The sequence below is a fragment of the Salmo salar genome, chromosome 14 (genome assembly GCF_965601325.2).
Source record: "Salmo salar chromosome 14, fSalSal1, whole genome shotgun sequence".
Classification (NCBI taxonomy): domain Eukaryota; kingdom Metazoa; phylum Chordata; class Actinopteri; order Salmoniformes; family Salmonidae; genus Salmo; species Salmo salar.
The window spans coordinates 17,176,880-17,196,217 of record NC_138304.1 but is presented as its reverse complement, the minus strand read 5'-3'; the positions used below and the strand labels follow the sequence as shown (position 1 = coordinate 17,196,217).

The 19,338-nt window shown below is 43.5% G+C and overlaps 1 protein-coding gene across 2 annotated transcripts; it reads left to right on the top strand.

Moving 5' to 3' along the window:
* The first annotated feature begins 63 nt into the window (after positions 1–63).
* LOC106568892 (ATP-binding cassette sub-family D member 3) lies at positions 64–19,332 on the top strand. Of its 2 annotated transcripts, none has more exons than XM_014139679.3 (22): positions 64–407; positions 793–829; positions 4,096–4,191; positions 4,354–4,442; positions 4,590–4,659; positions 7,411–7,508; positions 7,863–7,986; positions 8,203–8,259; positions 8,799–8,941; positions 9,065–9,134; positions 9,259–9,328; positions 9,454–9,551; positions 9,631–9,722; positions 10,287–10,381; positions 10,540–10,612; positions 10,719–10,782; positions 10,927–11,004; positions 11,100–11,255; positions 13,669–13,788; positions 13,950–14,054; positions 18,150–18,206; positions 18,392–19,332. In XM_014139679.3, exons 1-22 carry the CDS (start codon positions 301–303, stop codon positions 18,467–18,469), a joined length of 1,977 nt encoding a protein of 658 aa, XP_013995154.1. In that variant the 5' UTR covers positions 64–300; the 3' UTR covers positions 18,470–19,332. The 2 variants fall into 2 exon arrangements, with proteins under 2 accessions (XP_013995154.1, XP_013995153.1); XM_014139678.3 differs by lacking the exon at positions 4,590–4,659 and adding an exon at positions 5,331–5,400 and having other exon boundaries at positions 66–407.
* The last annotated feature ends 6 nt before the right edge of the window (positions 19,333–19,338 follow it).

Sequence of the window (19,338 nt, the reverse complement as noted above, 5' to 3'; positions counted from 1 at the left end):
CTTTTAATTTGAAGGGTTGCCTTGGCTTCCGATTTTCTCCTGCTGTTAAATGTCGCTAACGTACTGAGTTAGAAATGAAAACAAGTGAAAAATGCAATCTTGACACACATAGCATGATTTAGTGCAGATAAAGGACATGTTTTTTGTTTACTGTTTAGTCCTTAAACAGTTTCTGCATAGAATACGTGCAATGCATATGTCTGATGAAATGAAATTGTGCACCATAGATCATGTTGCTAGCCAGCTACCTACCCTACCCCAGCATGCATCTCGTTACTCCCTTGGTCGGCAGATGGAAACATGGCGTCGATAAGTAAATACTTGACAGCCAAGAACTCCTCTATAGCAGGTGCCACAATCGTTGCCTTGTATCTTCTCAAGAGAAGACATGCAGCCCAATTAAATTGGTAAGTTAAGCCTTGACAACTATTTTGTAGGTAAAGTGGCGACCATCATAATGCTTAACTGATGTAGCCAACATTGACTAGCTACTAGCAAGTCAGACAAGAATAAGATTTGCCACCGAGACAAGTTGCAGTTTGACGATGACATTGAATCTGAGTTTTCTGTTATTTTAACGTACTGTTTTAGATATGTAGTAGTTTATGGAGTTGATGTTCTCTACTGACACCCGGTGGTGGGTGCTGTCATTGAATTGAATTGAATTGAATTGCCTGCCTGCTCGCTGGTTGGTCAGATTTCCAAGGACTAACCATAGTCAGAGTTTCCTTCCATGGCTTCATCCATAGACCCGTACTGTTATGACAGGCTTCATCACTGTTTTCTGTTTAGGGGGAAAAGATCATCAGAGCTACAGTTGAACAAAGATGTAAGTGCATGTAGACAATAAATGTAACCAATACTCATACCGCACTCAATGTTTAAATTGCTCTTACATAGGGGGGGCAAAGGGTTGGACATTTTCCAGGAATTTTCAGGAAATTTTCAATGGGAAGTTAAGCTCGGGAATTTTGGGAATTTTGCTTACATTCATCAAAAAAGTTAGCATATAACAGTGAACCTTTTTTTGTGGGATACATATAAGGCAATTATAGGTCTTGTGGCATATTTTGGTTAAACTATCCCCAATTCAATGGAATTGCAACCCTCTGCATGCACAGTGCATTTCCATCACATGTACAGCTGATTCTCAAGATCTTGCACACTAATGAGATGCTATTGAGCCCACACTACTACACTGTCTGAGTCAAGGACTACATGCTTTCTGGTAAGTTTTGATTACAATACTGGTTGGGGTGAATATATTTTATGACATACATGAGTTTTTGTTAACTAGTAAATAGTAGTCTACAGCAAAGTGTGTTTAAATCATTTCTAACTTTCAATTTCTGCTAGTTAGTTTTTGCTACCATGTGGGTTTTAGCTTTCTTGAGTCTGCTAACTGAGGAGTGTTAATTCACCTGTTTCCATACACGTTTCATTTAAAACATTTATCTTACAAAGAAGTTGTTTCGCTGTAACTGCTTAACTATTTATATGTACATGGAATTGTATTTGTTTTATTTTGATTTTATTTTTTTATTAATCTTTACAGGAAAATGCCACGGGCACTATCTGATGTGTGGAGACATTTCACTGCAGCTAATGTAGAAGGAAAAGCTGTGTACTTTTGCAAATACTGTGCCAAATCAAATGTGAAGAATGCAACAAAGATGCAGAATCATCTAGCCAAGTTCCTAAATGTTCCTCTGTGCTCACAACAAACAATCTCTGACAAAAGTCCCTCTAGTTCTATTCGAGGTGAAAAGGATGAATCAGACACCTTATCCATAGCAACAGTTCATGGTCCTCCTGGAAGTAGGAGTTTTTTTTTTTACTCATTGGAGGAACGTAGTCAGAGATGCTGATGAATGTCTTGCTCAAGCTGTGTATGCAACTGGTTCACCTCTGATGCTTACAGGCAATGTGTATTGGAAGAGATTTCTGAATGTTATTCGCCCAGCATACACCCCTCCAACCAGACATGCTTTATCTACTCATTTGCTGGATGCAGAGGTCAACAGAGTTCAAGTAAAGGTCAAGCAAATCATAGAGAAAGCAGAATGTATTGCAATCATCTCTGATGGGTGGTCGAATGTTTGTGGGCAAGGCATAATTAACTACATCATCTCCACCCCTCAACCAGTATTCTACAAGAGCGCAGACACAAGGGACAACAGACACACTGGTCTCTACATTGCAGATGAGCTGAAGGCAGTCATCAATGACCTTGGACCACAGAAGGTATTTGCACTGGTGACAGACAATGCTGCGAACATGAAGGCTGCTTGGTCTAAAGTGGCGGAGGCCTACCCTCACATCACACCCATTGGCTGTGCTGCTCATGCATTGAATCTGCTCCTCAAGGACATCATGGCACTGAAAACAATGGATACACTCTACAAGAGAGCCAAGGAAATGGTTAGGTATGTGAAGGGTCATCAAGTTATAGCAGCAATCTACCTCACCAAGCAAAGTGAGAAGAATAAGAGCACCACATTGAAGCTGCCCAGTAACACCCGTTGGGGTGGTGTCATCATGTTTGACAGTCTCCTGGAGGCCAGTACAATTATTATTATTTTTTTTAAATGCATGAATTGTATGAAATGTATGTATTCACTACTGTAAGTCGCTCTGGATAAGATCGTCTGCTAAATGACTAAAATGTAAATGTAAATGGAGGGGAAGGAGTCTCTCCAAGAAATGGCCATATCACAGTCTGCTGATATGGACAGCCCCATCAAGAGGATCCTCCTGGATGATGTATTTTGGGAGAGAGTGGTAAGCAGCCTGAACTCCTGAAACCTATAGCAGTAGCCATTGCACGGATTGAGGGAGACAATGCCATCCTGTCTGATGTTCAGACTCTGCTTTCAGATGTAAGAGAAGAAATCCGTACTGCCCTGCCCACTTCACTGTTGCTCCAAGCAGAGGAAACTGAAGTTCTGAAATGCATAAAAAAGCGTGAAGACTTCTGCCTGAAGTCCATACATGCCGCAGCGTACATTTTGGACCCCAAGTATGCTGGCAAGAGCATCCTGTCTGGTGCAGAGATCAACAAGGCCTATGGTGTCATCACTACTGTGTCTCGCCACCTTGGTCTGGATGAGGGCAAGGATCTTGGCAGTCTGGCGAAGTACACTTCCAAGCAAGGGCTTTGGGATGGAGATGCAATATGGCAGTTGTGCCAACATATCTCATCAGCCACCTGGTGGAAGGGACTTTGTGGATCTGAGGCTCTTTCCCCTGTTGCCTCCATCATCCTCCAAATCCCACCAACATCAGCCGCCTCAGAGCTCAACTGGTCCTTGTTTGGGAACACACACACCAAAGCACGCAACAGGCTGACCAGTACAAGGATTGAAAAATTGGTGGCCATCCGGGCAAATTTGAGGCTTTTTGAGCCTGACAACGAGCCATCCTCAACAAGGTTGGAAAGTGACAGTGAAGATGAGGCGTCAGAGTCTGATGTTCAAGAGTTGGACATTGATGAGGTCCAGGGAGAAGACATGGAAGCCTGAGAAGAAGACAACCAAAGCTTTAGTTTCTATACTATCATTTTACAGATGTATGTTGAAAACGTTTTTGGGAGATGCGATGGATCATTGGGATCATTCAATATTCCCTTTCTTTTGTTGTTCAGTGAAATCATCCCATCTGAATTGTCAACTCATTTAATTAAAGTTCAATTTGTAACTAAATCGTATTTTTTTTTTTTTTTCTATTGGAAGGATTTAATCATTTGGAATTATGTTTACTTATGATAAGGTAAACGGTTTATGTTTCTGTCTCCATATGATATGTTAAATATATCCAATGCAAAGAAAGCATCTACATTTTAAATGATAGTAATTTGCATATATTCCCGTTAATTCCCATATATTCCCGTTAATTCCCACGGAAAGTTTCCACCTCTGAATATTCCCCAAAATGTGCAACCCTACTCTCACCACACCAATGGCCAAAATCTTAGCAATAATGTCAATATCCACAAACTTTAGCCCCTGATTTAAGAAGCAGCACTGAGTCGGTGAGATTTAAATTAGAGTTTATTTATCTGATTCATCGGTAAATGTTTGGTGTGATGTGTGGCAGGAGGCCAAGCAGGAAAAGACGGTGGTGGACAAGGTGTTCTTTGCACGTGTCCTGAAGATAGTGAAAATCATGGTTCCTGGAGTGTTCTGCAAAGAGGTATGAGCTTTTTGACGAACTTGTTACTTTGAATGCGCTTTAACATTTTCATCTTGATTCAAATCATTTCTCAATTGCTGTACGGACATGTGTTGAGATGTTACACAATACATCTCCCATTCCCTTGTGTTTGCCTATTTCTGGTCATCTATCTGCCTATAGTCAGGATACTGTCTCCTCATCGCTGCTATGCTGGTGGCCAGAACCTACTGTGATGTGTGGATGATCCAGAATGGAACCATGATCGAGAGGTAGGACTGCATAGAAAACCCTATTGCACACCAACACTTAAGTTCACACCAGCGACACTTTCTGAAGCAACTTCAACGTGAAGTACTTGTTTTAGCACTATTTGTCTTATTCGACAGCTCGTAATCATCCTCTCTATTCCTCCACAGTGGAATCATTAGCAGAGATGTCAATCTCTTTAAGAAGCACTTTTATTACTATATTGCTGCCATACCAGGGGTAAACTAGTGTCCATGCTACATTTGCATGAAAACTTTGGCCAAGCACTAAACCCCTATATAACACTGTGCTGCTTGTGGTGCCCGGTAGAAGAATATGATTAAGTGCTTATGAATTTACTTGTGTATTGTTGTTGCGCTTTAATTGCATTTGTGGACATCACTGGTCTTGAAGGGTTGCGGGCCTGCACATATTAGAAATATATTTTTTAACCTTCTAGTCATTTCACGTAATCCTGTTACAGTAGGTTATTTTCTAGAGCGGGTTTCATTTTGTGGTTGGGGTGGTAAAAGATGAATAAAGAAATTGTATCCCCGCAGCCCTACAGGACCAAACTGGGCCAAGTTATGAATTAGATTATTCTTAGTTTGTTTTGTGTCCATTCCATTTTGCAAACCCCATCCTGCTTTTTTGACCTCTCACCAGTGGCTTTTTCCACTGTTCAGTAATTTATCAGCATACTGGTGGTAGCCTTTCACAAGATTCAGTATCTCGCTCTCGCCCCAACTATTTGGGTCAGTTTCAGGGGCTGACAATCCACAGAATGAACACCTCTGGTTTTAAATGTAGAAAGTATGACCCCACTTTTGCCCTGTGTGTGACATTGTGTGTGTGTGTGTGTGTGTGTGTGTGTGTGTGTGTGTGTGTTCACTTTGCATGTTGGTTTGCAGTGCAATCATTGGTCGTTCAACAAAAGATTTCAAGAGGTTCTTGTTCAACTTTATAAAAGTCATGCCATTTGTAAGTGCAACTTTCATACAATTTTTCTAGCTTATTTGTTTTCTTAATTGTCTTTTACCACCCGTGGATATTTAAATGTATATATATTTATAAATATATCGAAGTCGGAAGTTTACATACACTTAGATTGGAGTCATTAAAACTCATTTTTCAACCAATCCACAAATTTCTTGTTAACAAACTATAGTTTTGGCAAGTCGGTTAGGACTTCTACTTTGTGCATGACACAAGTAATTTTTACAATTGTTTACAGATTATTTCACTTAGAATTCACTGTATCACAATTCCAGTGGGTCAGAAGTTTACATACAACAAGTTGACTGTGCCTTTAAACAACATGGAAAATTACAGAAAATGATGGTATGGTATTAGAAGCTTCTGCCAGGCTAATTGACATAATTTGAGTCAATTGGAGGTGTACCTGTGGATGTATTTCAAGGCCTACCTTCAAATTCAGTGCCTCTTTGCTTGACATCATGGGAAAATCAAAAGAAATCAGCCAAAACCTCAGAACAAAAATTGTAGACCTCCACAAATCTGGTTCATCCTTGGGAGCAATTTCCAAACGCCTGAAGGTACCACATTCATCTCTACAAACAATAGTACGCAAGTATAAACACCATGGGACCACGCAGCCGTCATACCGCTCAGGAAGGAGACACGTTCTGTCTCCTAGAGATGAACGTACTTTGGTGTGAAAAGTGCAAATCAATCCCAGAACAACAGCAATGAACCTTGTGAAGATGCTGGAGGAAACGGGTACAGAAATATCTATATCCACAGTAAAACGAGTCCTATATCGACATAACCTGAAAGGCCGCTCAGCAAGGAAGAAGTCATTGCTCCAAAACGGCCATAAAAAAGCCAGACTACAGTTTGCAACTGCACATGGGGTCAAAGATTGTACTTTTATAGAACTGTTTGGCCATAATGACCATTGTTATGTTTGGAGGAAAAATGGGGAGGCTTGCAAGCCAAAGAACACCATCCAAACCGTGAAGCACGGGGGTGGCAGCATGATGTTGTGGGGGTGCTTTGCTGCAGGAGGGACTGGTGCACTTCACAAAATAGATGGTATCACGAGGAAGGAAAATTATGTGGATATATTGAAGCAACATCTCAAGACATCAGTCAGGAAGTTAAAGCTTGGTCGCAAATGTGTCTTCCAAATGGACAATGACCCCAAGCATACTTCCAAAGCTGTGGCAAAATGGCTTAAGGACAACAAAGTCAAGGTATTGGCCATCAGTGGCCATCACAAGGCCCTGACCTCAAACCTATAGAAAATTTGTGGGCAGAACTGAAAAAGTGTGTGTGAGCAAGGAGGCCTACAAACCTGACTCAGTTACACCAGCTCTGTCAGGAGGAATGGGACAAAATCCGCCCAACTTATTGTGGGAAGCTTGTGGAAGGCTACCCGACACGTTTGACCCAAGTTAAACAATTTAAAGGCAATGCTACCAAATACTAATTGAGTGTATGTAAACTTCTGACCCACTGGGAATGTGATGAAAGAAATAAAAGCTGAAATAAATCACTCTCTCTACTATTATTCTGACATTTCACATTCTTAAAATAAAGTGGTGATCCTAACTGACCTAAAACAGGACATTTTTAAATGTCAGGATTTGTGAAAAACTGAGTTTAAATGTATTTGGCTAAGGTGTACGTAAACTTCCGACTTCAACTGTACTTATGATCCTACTGTAACACAGGTAACCTCATGATTTGTGAATTGTGGTTTAGGATGGGGTTAATATTGTGCCTATTAGGGAGAGAGTTTGTGTGTAATTTTGGGGGAGTCTGTACTAAAACAAAGATCCTGCCTGATTACTAACAGACTGGTGATCCCTGGCCTATAAGCCTTTGAGTTTTTATGAGGTTATTATGATTCTTCGGATTTATTTACTCAGTGCATAAATGCCATTGGTTTGGTATACTCACACTATAAAATGTCATGCACTTCTTTTTAAATGAGACCACTATCATGGCCCGTTTCCCTGTTTTCAGATCTCGCTAGTCAACAACTTCCTGAAGCTGGGCCTGAATGAACTGAAGCTCTGCTGCCGGGTTCGACTCACCAAGCACCTCTATGACGAGTACCTGCAGTAAGTCCTTCTTATACCTGCTTCTTGGAGAGAAAATTTGTGTATTTAAACTGACAGAACATATGTCTGTCTGCCATTAGCTGGTGTCTTGTGACAGACGCTAAGATTTTAAACGTAACCCAAATCGAGTAGCGGGAGATTTGGTTCTGGGTGATGATTAGCCTTTAGTAAGAGAGTTATATTGGAAGGATTTAGCCTTGATTCTCTGTACGTTTCCTAGCCCCAAATCCAATAGTTACTTACTGATGTGAGGAACAATGACTTCAGAAGCTCAAAGTAATAGAAAATACATAATACACCTGCCAAACTCAGGTTTCATGTTTTCACCACACCATCCTCCCATCCCCTCTCCAGAGGTTACACATACTATAAGATTGGTAACCTGGACAACCGCATCGGTAACCCTGACCAGCTGCTGACCCAGGACGTGGAGAGGTTCTGTAACAGTGTGGTGGACCTCTACTCCAACGTTAGCAAGGTAACCTGCACTTTAATAGCCTGGTTATACCAGACTGAATGCTTCAGACTTATGAAACTATGGTGTGTGCACCATTTGTCGCGCTCAACCAGGCTACTAAAAAAAATCCTCTGTTGTAGAGACAACAAATGCTGCTCAAAGCCTGATACAATCTACTGCTATTGACCATACACTGCGCCTGTGATAAGTAGACTTGTTTTTTTTCCCCTCCTTCAGCCTTTATTGGACATCGGTCTGTACATCTTCAAGTTGACCTCAGCCATTGGTGCACAGGTGAGTCTTGATCTCTCTAATGTAGTGTTAGGTTCTAAATAAAGAGTAAAAACTCACAGATGATTATTAAAGCCGAAACCAAGTTTATTCACCCAAAGAGTCAGACAGCTGAACAGACAGACATCTTCACAGAAGCACTAGTACAGTATTTAAACCGTTCTCCTATGCTGAGTCTCCTCCTTACACCTCTGAACAGCCAATACACCTCTGTTGCTAAACAGAACTTTAGTGATATCTGTTCTTCCTCTCTTCATCTGACCTGACCTCGGCCCCAAATTCCTCACTCCTCCCCATAGGATCCCTGATGTCTAACAATAACATATTCTGACAGAATGTAAACGTTCTACATTCCCCTCACTCCCACAGTGACATTAGGATTTTTCATATATTCAAGTTTAGAAGTCAGAACCCATCAGTAGCCTTCTATGCCTATATCTAGTTTCAATTGAAACCATGAAAATGGTCATCCCCCCCAATGCATCCGCACAGTAGAATAGAGTTTCTAACGCTTCTACTCTACATACATCTATCCCCCACAGGGTCCTGCCTGTATGATAGGATACCTGATGTTCTCTGGGCTCATCCTGACACGTCTGCGGAGGCCCATCGGGAAGATGACGGTCATGGAGCAGAGGTACGAGGGAGAGTACCGATTCGTCAACTCTCGCCTCATCACCAACAGGTCAGTCAGACGCGCACCTCTCCTTTCCACTGTTCCTCCTCTCTTCTGCTTTTTTGGACAAATCGTCGTTCATGTTCTTTTTCCACTGTGAAAACAAAAGGTTGAATGTTTTGTTTCCAACAGTGAAGAGATTGCCTTCTACAATGGAAACCTGAGGGAGAAGCAGACCATTCACTCTACCTTCCAGAAGCTGGTGAGAGGGTTTAGGACTTTCAATGTATCAGTGGCGGTAGTTGATTTACTATGGTGTCAGACAAGACCTATACTGCGGTGGATATACAATGTCTTACGTTACATTCTGCCCCTTTTACCCCTAGGTGGATCATTTACACAATTTCATTGTCTTCCGCTTTTCAACGGGTTTCGTGGACAGCATCATTGCTAAGTGTGAGAATGCTTGTCTTGTCATTGATTGGAAGTTTGTAGTATTATCATTTGCGGTATTTCTATAATCTCCACTGATGTGGTTTAGTAGTTGCAGAGATAAATACTTGTTTTTCCCACCTCTGTAGATATTGCCACTGTTGTCGGGTACCTGGTGGTGAGCAGGCCGTTCCTGAACCACACACACCCACGCCACCTACACAGCACCCACGCTGAGCTGCTAGAGGTGAGGAGAGACAAGGGGAGTGTGTGTGTGTGTTCTGTATGGTTCAGAGCCTAACTTCCCCCCTCTGTTTCTCATTCAGGACTATTACCAGAGTGGGCGTATGTTGCTGAGCATGTCTCAGGCCCTGGGCAGGATCGTCCTGGCTGGCAGGGAGATGAGCAGGCTCTCAGGGTCAGTCATACACCATGCTCTTATCACTCAACTGGTTTGGTGCTTCACTGGTAGCCTGAATGCCCATCTGTTTGCACTACCATGCTGACTCCCTGTCAGTTATTGCGATAGAGTTCCAATATTTACATAACCCTTGAGATTGGAGGGTAGTTGTGGGGGTTATCGAATCAGGATCCTATCCTCTGTTCTCCTCGACCTCATTTAATGATAGAATGCTCATTCATAGTTGAAGATTGGTGTGAGGCCAGACTGTTTGGCTTGACAATGACAGAAATGGAGTATGCAAGAGCACAAACGGATCTGGAAACTATTGAGACGTTGACCCAGTAAACCATTGAACCAATTGGTGTGTATTCAATGGTTAATTGATTCGTTGGATCAATAGTTAGCTGGTTCAATTGTTTGTTTGTTCAAGGGTTCAGTAAGTCAATGGTTTACTTGTTCAGAGTTTATGGTTCACCAGTCTCGGGTCTCTCGACTTGTTCTTCTCTCCCTCCGTCTGCTGTGGCCTCCTCAATGACTCCTACTGTCCCCTCCTCACTGAGTCCTGCTGTCCCCCTACAGGTTCACCGCTCGCATCACCGAGATCATGAAGGTCCTGAAGGAGCTGAACTCTGGGAAATACGAGAGGACCATGGTCTCTCAGCAGGGAGGCAGAGGTGACCGCTGCATGTTCCCTGATAATGTATTGAGGACGATGCTGTTGTTGGATAGTAGTCTCATGTGGAAGTAGTGTCATGCAGGAAAATTAAAACATATTACTAGTTCAAGTGCAAGATGGTTGCTTTTGGGATTTTCTTTTGTCATACATTTTCAGATAGTGAATCGCTAGATAGAATCACCCTGGTCCCAGGAAGTGGTGAAATCATCAACAAAGACAAGATCATCAAGTAGGTGTCTAACAGATACATGTATTATAGCAGTAGAATAAACAAGATGAAATGGTTCATAAAGTAGGCATCACCTGGTTTGACATTTATTTTCCTTGTGTCTCAGGTTTGAGCATACACCTCTTGCAACGCCTAATGGGGACATTCTTATCAAAGACCTCAGCTTTGAGGTGAGTATCTCAAAGGATCAACTCCGTACTGAACCATTTGATACAATTCATGAAATCTAAAGACCCATGATGATGGTTGTGGGACTGTTTCATCTGTAAGTGCAGACAGCTGAACTGTGCCTTCCCTTCATCTGCTAACTTAAGGTGACATCAGGGACAAACGTCTTGGTGTGTGGCCCCAACGGCTGTGGGAAGAGCTCTCTCTTCAGAGTCCTGGGAGAGGTATGAGAGATCAACAATTTGACGAAAAGGCCTGTTATGCTGCTAAAGTGTTAAAGTTTTCCACTCATGGGTATTAATGGATGTCTGTCTCTTAGCTCTGGCCTCTGTTTGGTGGCCGTCTCACCAAACCTGAGAGAGGGAAGCTCTTCTACGTTCCCCAGAGGCCATACATGACCCTAGGCTCTCTGAGAGATCAGGTGATCTACCCAGATACAGTGGAGGACCAGAGGAGGAAGGGGACCTCTGATAAGGTAGTCGACCTAGCCAATCACATCTCTTTACTAGACCATATCCAAACACAGCAGCCCTTTACTGGACCATATATCCCATCACATCTGCTCTTCATTGTACCAAGATATTGTAAGTAGAGGTCGACCGATTATGATTTTTCACCGCCGATACCGATTATTGGAGGATCCAAAAAAAAAGCAGATGCCAATTAATCGAGCGAATTAAAAATATATATAAATAAATAAATACAAATATAAAAATACATTTAAAAAAGTAAACATTTTATTATTATTTTTTGTATTATTATTATTATTTTTTTTTACATTTGTAATAATGACAATTACAACAATACTGAATGAACACTTAATATAATACATCAATAAAATCAATTTAGCCTCAAATAAATAATGAAACATGTTCACTTTGGTTTTAATAATGCAAAAACAAAGTGTTGGAGAAGAAAGTAAAAGTGCAATATGTGCCATGTAAAAAAGCTAACGTTTAAGTGCCTTGCTCAGAACATGAGAACATATGAAAGCTGGTGGTTCCTTTTAACATGAGTCTTCAATATTCCCAGGTAAGAAGTTTTAGGTTGTAGTTATTATAGGAATTATAGGACTATTTCTCTCTCTACGATTTGTATTTCATATACCTTTGACTATTGGATGTTCTTATAGGCACTTTAGTATTGCCAGTGTAACAGTATAGCTTCCGTCCCTCTCCTCGCTCCTACCTGGGCTCGAACCAGGATCACATCGACAACAGCCACCCTCGAAGCAGCGTTACCCATGTAGAGCAAGGGGAACAACCACTCCCAAGTCTCAGAGCGAGTGACGTTTGAAACGCTATTAGCGCGCACCCCGCTAACTAGCTAGCCAATTCACATCGGTTACACCAGCCTAATCTTGGGAGTTGATAGTCTTGAAGTCATAAACAGCGCAATGCTTGAAGCACAGCGAAGAGCTGCTGGCAAAACACACAAAAGTGCTGTGTGAATGAATGCTTACGAGCCTGCTGCTGCCTACCACCGCTCGGTCAGACTGCTCTATCAAATCATAGACTTAATTATAATATAATACACACACAGAAATACGAGCCTTAGGTCATTAATATGGTCGAATCCGGAAACTATCATCTCGAAAACAAAACGATTTTCCTTTCAGTGAAATACGGAACCGTCCCGTATTTTATCTAACAGGTGGCATCCCTAAGTCTAAATATTCCTGTTACATTGCACAACCTTCAATGTTATGTCATAATTACGTCAGATTCTGGCAAATTAATTTGCAATGAGCCAGGCGGCCCAAACTGTTACATATACCCTGACTCTGCGTGCAATGAACGCAAGAGAAGTGACAAAATTTCACCTGGTTAATATTGCCTGCTAACCTGGATTTGTTTTAGCTAATTATGCAGGTTTAAAAATATATACTTCTGTCTATTGATTTTAAGAAAGGCATTGATGTTTATGGTTAGGTACAGTCGTGCAACGATTGTGCTATTTTCGCAAATGCGCTTTTGTTAAATCATCCCCCGTTTGGCGAAGTCGGCTGTCTTTGTTAGGAAGAAATAGTCTTCAGAGTTCGCAACGAGCCAGGCGGCCCAAACTGCTGCATATACCCTGACTCTGTTGCAAGAGAAGTGACACATTTTCCCTAGTTAAAATAAATTGATGTTAGCAGGCAATATTAACTAAATATGCAGGTTTAAAAATATATACTTGTGTATTGATTTTAAGAAAGGCATTGATGTTTATGGTTAGGTACACGTTGGAGCAACGTGTACCTAAGCGATTATATGCAACGCAGGACAGGCTAGATAAACTAGTAATATCATCAACCATGTGTAGTTAACTAGTGATTATGATTGATTGTTTTTTTATAAGATAAGTTTAATGCTAGCTAGCAACTTACCTTGGCTTCTTACTGCATTCGCGTAACAGGTGGGCTCCTCGTGGAGTGCAATGTAAAGCAGGTGGTTAGAGCATTGGACTAGTTAACTGTAAGGTTGCAAGATTGAATCCCCGAGCTGACAAGGTAAAAATCTGTCGTTCTGCCCCTGAACAAGGCAGTTAACCCACCGTTCCTAGGCCGTCATTGAAAATAAGAATGTGTTCTTAACTGACTTGCCTAGTTAAATAAAGGTGTAAAAAAAACAAAAGAATCGGCCAAATCGGCGCCCAAAAATACCGATTTCCGATTATGAAAACTTGAAATAATTAAATCGGTCATTCCGATTAATCGGTCGACCTCTAATTGTAAGGCCCCTCAAATAGAACGGTCATACGTGGCCTCTGTCAGTAGGGTATGTCAGAGCACACACACATGCACAGAGACACTCCTTGAGCCAACAGCGCACACAGCTTTGTGTGTGAGTGTGTATGTGTGTGCACGTCTCTGTGACATGGTGTGTTTGTGTTGTGCTGGGGAACAGGTGCTGAAGGAGTACCTGGACAACGTCCAGCTAGGTCACATTCTGGAGCGGGAGGGCGGCTGGAACACGGTCCAGGACTGGATGGACGTCCTCAGTGGAGGAGAGAAACAGAGGATGGCTGTAAGTCCAAAGAAAATAATAGTGAAAATGTCGGTCATTATTTTTTGTCTCTTCACAGCGTTTGTCTTGTGATGACTTGAGTCCATTTTACAAGCACATTGGGTTATAGAATGTGTGAAGGGAGCTTTTCATTGATCGATCTCTCTCTGTGTGGTATCTAGATGGCCCGTCTGTTCTACCATAAGCCCCAGTTTGCCATCCTGGATGAGTGCACCAGTGCTGTGAGTGTAGATGTGGAGGACTTCATCTACAGCCACTGTAGGACGGTAAGATGCAACACAGTAGACTATTCGTCAAATGATAAATGATCAGGTAATTTGTCAATATATTGATGATTATTAAAAAATATATTGAGCGGACCAAGTACTTTGAGGTTGCTCTAAAGCGGAAAGGTGGAATAAACGAGTCGGGAGCAGGTTTTCTTACATTGAACAAAGTTCTCTTTTGAGGCATTTCTTTCTTCTCAAACAATCAAGGATGATCTCACAGGAAAACACAAATCTTCTTCTTTACAGGAACAAGGAACACAAGGTGAGTAACTTTTAACTGGAACATAAATTACGGGTGTGTCACCGCCTTAACTATCCGTTCGTGGATAGCTCCCTTCGGGTGGTGGTGCGGATCCGTGGTTGCCATTCCCCTCTTCTTCTCCCTTCCGTCCAGTAAGTCCTCTCCTTTGGAGAAGCAATCACTCTTTTTTTCCCTCCACTCTCCCCCACTGCTGGTTCCCTCCTCTGTCTTGTAGGGGGAAGAGAATAGTCATTAGTACCGTCAGCTGTGCTTAATTGCCTTTGATCACCTTGACTCACATGCCGGGATGGGCTACTGTCCGTGGGACCAGCCTGCCCCCTGGTGGTCCTTCCGCATACCTCCCCCCTCAGGAACGGACCGGAGGGTCGGGTGCCAGACGCACCGTCTTGGTTGCTTCGGGACAGTGCGTCCGCATTCACGTTCCTCGATCCGGCCCTGTGGATGACATGGAAAGAGAATGGTTGTACTGCAAGAAACCATCTGGCTTTTCTGTTATTGTTTCTCTTACCGGCCATCCACATGAGGGGAACATGGTCAGTAACGAGGGCGAACCTACGCCCGAGTAGGTAGTACCGGGGATACTCGAGGGCCCACTTAATGCTAGGGCCTCTTTCTCTACGGTAGCATATCTCCGTTCCTGATCACTGAGCTTTCTACTTATGAAGAGAATAGGCCTCCCTGCTTCGCCTTTACCCTGAGCTAGGACGGCCCTGAGCCCCGTATTTGAGGTGTCTACCTGCACAGTGAACTCTTGGGAGAAGTCAGGAGCCTGCAGGACAGGATCAGAGCGCAAGATATCTTTTAGCAACTGAAAGGCGTCTTCCGTCTCTTCCTTCCATGCTACACAGTTTGGCAGGTTTTTCTTGGTTTGTCAGGGGGGTGGCAATGGTTGCATATCTAGGGATGAAACGGCGATAATATCCCGTTATCCCCAAGAAGGCTCAGACGTCCCGCTTCGTCTGGGGCTGAAGCCAGTCCCGAATTGCCCTCGTCTTTTCTATTCCCCATGGTGCATCCCAGGTATTCCGCTTCGGACAGACCCAGGCAGCATTTTTTGGGATTGGCTGTCAGCCCTGTAGCCTAAAGGCTCACGAGCACCGCCCCCAAATCGCAGGAGCTGGCTATCCCAGTCCTCGCTGTGTACGACCACATCGTCTGTGTACTCTTGATGGGGCCGTAGAATGGCATCCATGAGGTGTTGGAAAGTTGCCGCAGTCCGAAGGGCATCCTCACATATTGAAAAAGCCCCTCCGGTGTGGCGAAGGCAGTCTTTGGGCGGTCCTCAGGAGCCGCGGAGCATGGGATACGCGTCAAACATAGAGATGACATTTACACCCCTAAAGTCGTTGCAGAGCCTCATACTACCGTCAGGTTTGGGGACCGGGACTGGACCACTCGCTCGTAGATGGCTTGGTCACCCTCATCCTCAGCATCACCCTTACCTCGTTCTTAGTGATTACTCTGCGTGCCTCAGGAATCCTGTAAGGCCGGATATACACCTTCTTGCCGGGTTCAGTTCAGAACATTTGCTTGTCCTGGGAAGGGAGAGAATACCCTGCCGAATTGCATAATCAGCTTGTCTAGCTGTCTCGACTGCTCCGGCAGGAGAGTTCGGCCACGGCACACCTGTATCGGGGCATCCTCTTTTTCCTTGTCCTCCACTGCCATCAAAGCCACACCCTCTCTTCCATGGTACTTCTTCAGCAGGTTGATATGATAGTTGGACCTTCTTCCTCCTGTCAGGTTGCTTGATGCGATAATTGACCGGTGAGACCCTTTCCGTTACCTCATAGGGCTCCCTCCACTGTGCCAGCAAGCAGTGTTCGGCAGTGGGCACGAGTACCATCACTTTCTCTCCCACGGTGAACTCCCTGGGTGTCGCTGACTTATCTTAGGCCCGGCCTTGAGTCTGTTGCGCCTTCTCCATATGCTCCTTTACTATGGGCCAGACTGCCGACAGGCCATTCCGCATCAGGATAACATGTTCTATCGTCGACCGGAATGGGCAGGGTTGGGCTTACCAGATCTCCTTGGCTAAATCGAGGATCCCTCGACATGGTCTGCCGTACAGCAATTCGAACAGGGAAAACCCTGTGGACGCCTGGGGTACTTCATGCAGGGCAAACATTAAGTGGGGCAGAAGCATGTCCCAGTTTTTCCTGTCTCTGGACACCACTCTTCTCAACATGCTTTTAATCGTTTTGTTCAGGCGTTCGCACAAACTGTCTGTGGGTGGAAAATGCTTGTGCGTATCTGTTGAACCTGGTATAACCGACACAGGTCCTTCATCAACTGGGACATGAACGGGGTTCCCTGGTCGGTTAGGATCATCTTGGGAAGGCCCACCCGGGAGAACAGCATGAACAATTTCTTGGTGATTCCCTTTGATGACATGTTGTGAAGTGGTATGGCCTCAGGGGAACTTAGTAGCATAATCTACGACAAACAGGATGTACTCGTGTCCTCTGTTGGATTTCGGGAGGGGTCCCACGAGGTCCATAACGATGTGTTCGAAGGGGTTTCTATAATGGGAAGAGCAATCAAAAGATTACGCAGGTGGGGCCGTATGCTGACATTGATCACACGTCCTACAATACCTGGCCACATCCCGGGTGACACAGGGCCAAAAGAACCTCTGCATGATTCTGTTGATCGTTTTGTCTCGTGCAAGGTGTCCTCCTAGGAAGTGGGAATGGGCTAGCTGTAGGACAGTATCCCTGTATGGTCTAGGCATCATTAGTAATTCCTGTTTTTCCCCCCTTCGTTGCACGACCCAATACAAGAGGCCCCACCTGATTTGCATAGTAGGGAAGAGAGGGCTCACCTGATCCATCAACATTTCTCCTATCCTTCACCTTCCTCATGGCATCCCGTAGGTCTGGGTCTCTATGCTGAGCGGTGTCCCGAACTGTCCCTTTCATTCTTGGGGCAGGTCGACCTCGGTAGAGGGGTGTGGAGGTTGTTCCCCATCCCCGTCGGGGGTGACCGAGGAGAATCCCTTCCAGGTTCCCTCCTCTGACGGGGCTTCAAATATATCCAGTAGCCTCTGGTCGCTCCTTTCTTCCTCTGTTGTGTATAACCCTTCGCAGGTGTCTTCATCGGACGTTTCCTGGAATAGCTGCTGGAGGCGTTGGATCTGTATTTCTTCCTCTGCTCCAGAGGATGATGCCGAGGCTATATTTCCTTGTAGGGCTACTACCTTGGACTTGGTTTTTATCTTTCTCTGCTTTCCTGCGGTGGCCCGGACATTGGTGTGTGATAGAGAGACTTGATCCCCTTTGTACGGTGCTTAAAGTAATCTGCCGAAACTCCTTTTATATAGGGGACAGTCTCTCCCGATCAATAATGGCACCTTCAGTTGGGGTACTTTCCCCGCCCTGACTGTACACCTTCCTTTCAGGGTGAGAATAGACAGATTCACGGTGGGGCAATAGTGGGTGTCTCCATGGATACAGGACACGGCTACTTTGTCTGGTAGCAGTGTTGCTGTGGTCACCATCTGCTCCTCCACTAACACAACCATACTTCCAGAGTCGAGAATGGCTACCACGTCTCTGGAGAAGCAATCACTTTTTTTTCCTCCAGTCTCCCCCACTGCTGGTTCCCTCCTCTCTCTTGTAGGGAAAAGAGAATAGATCATTAGCACCGTCAGCTGTGCTTAATTGTCTCTGATCACCTTGACTCACATGCCGGGCTGAGCTACTATCCATGGGACCCTTCCACATATTGTGAAAGAGGAATGAAAAAGAACCAGGAAACTGATGCATGTTTACAGGATGCTGAGAAAGTGGTTTCTGAGCTTATGGGATGTCATATTTACCTTTCCTCAGGTGGGCATCACGCTGTTCACGGTTTCTCACAGGAAGTCTTTGTGGAAGCACCATGAGGTAAGTCCTTTCACACTGAATGAAGAAACATGAAATTACTGCATATAATACCAATAAAATGGAGGTGAGTACCAGCACCCTGTTATTTTTCCTTTTTTTAAATGCAAAGAGCATTTTCTTGCATCACCTATTTGCTTAGAGCATACTGTTCAAATTCTAACCAGTGATTTCTGTCTCTTCTCCAGTACTACCTGCACATGGACGGAAGGGGGAGCTATGAGTTCAAACCCATCACCCAGGAAACGGTGGAGTTTGGGTCATAATGATCTTACCATAGCCAAATATTGCGCACAGAGATGGTCCTAAGTAATTCTGCACTTCATGAAGCATAGAGCACAGAGGTCAAGTCCTAACATCTTAAAATGTTACGCTAGAGTATGAAGACTGAGCTCTCTTAATGTCAAGAGAGAAATACCTAAACCTGTACATTAAAGGAAGGGTCCACAATATGACATCATCATACATCTCTGTACACTTCCTGTTTTACAGAAACAATAAACAACAAAATGTACGTCTGCTGAGACCGACAGTATTGGTTCTTCCTTAGGGCAGATTTTGAATTCTGTTGTTTATGCCTGGAAACAGGAAGTCGCCCCGCTGTGTATGATGATGTCATATTGCAGCCTACCATTTAAGGACGTGTGTGTCTGTACGGGTGAGTTTTAATTGTATATGAAGCAAATAATGTACTAAAAAGCTAGCCTTACCGATTTTGTTTTTCCCCGTTTTATTTCCGTTAATGTTGCATTGTTTTTAATTATTTAAAATGTTCAGTTTTGATGTTAATGAATTGAGATGTAAGAGTTCCATGAAGTGATGTTTTTTTTAAATGTTTGTCTAGTGCAGTTAAACACTGAAGTGCATTCTTCTTTCATGAAGCCAGTTACTGTATCTTAAGCATAGCTAGTCTGACGCAGTCAACTACAGTACATGTACCTGAAAATGTCTTGTCTCCTATAGTAAAATCCCTCAGTGGCTGCTTCCGTTTAAGGTACAGTAACTAAGTTGAGCTTTGATTATTTTGTTAAAAGGGGATTGAGGATGTGGGAATTTTTGTTTTCATAGGATAGTTCAAATGCAATTGCTATGAGCTGAACTACACATTAATATATATTTCTCAAAACAATTAAGG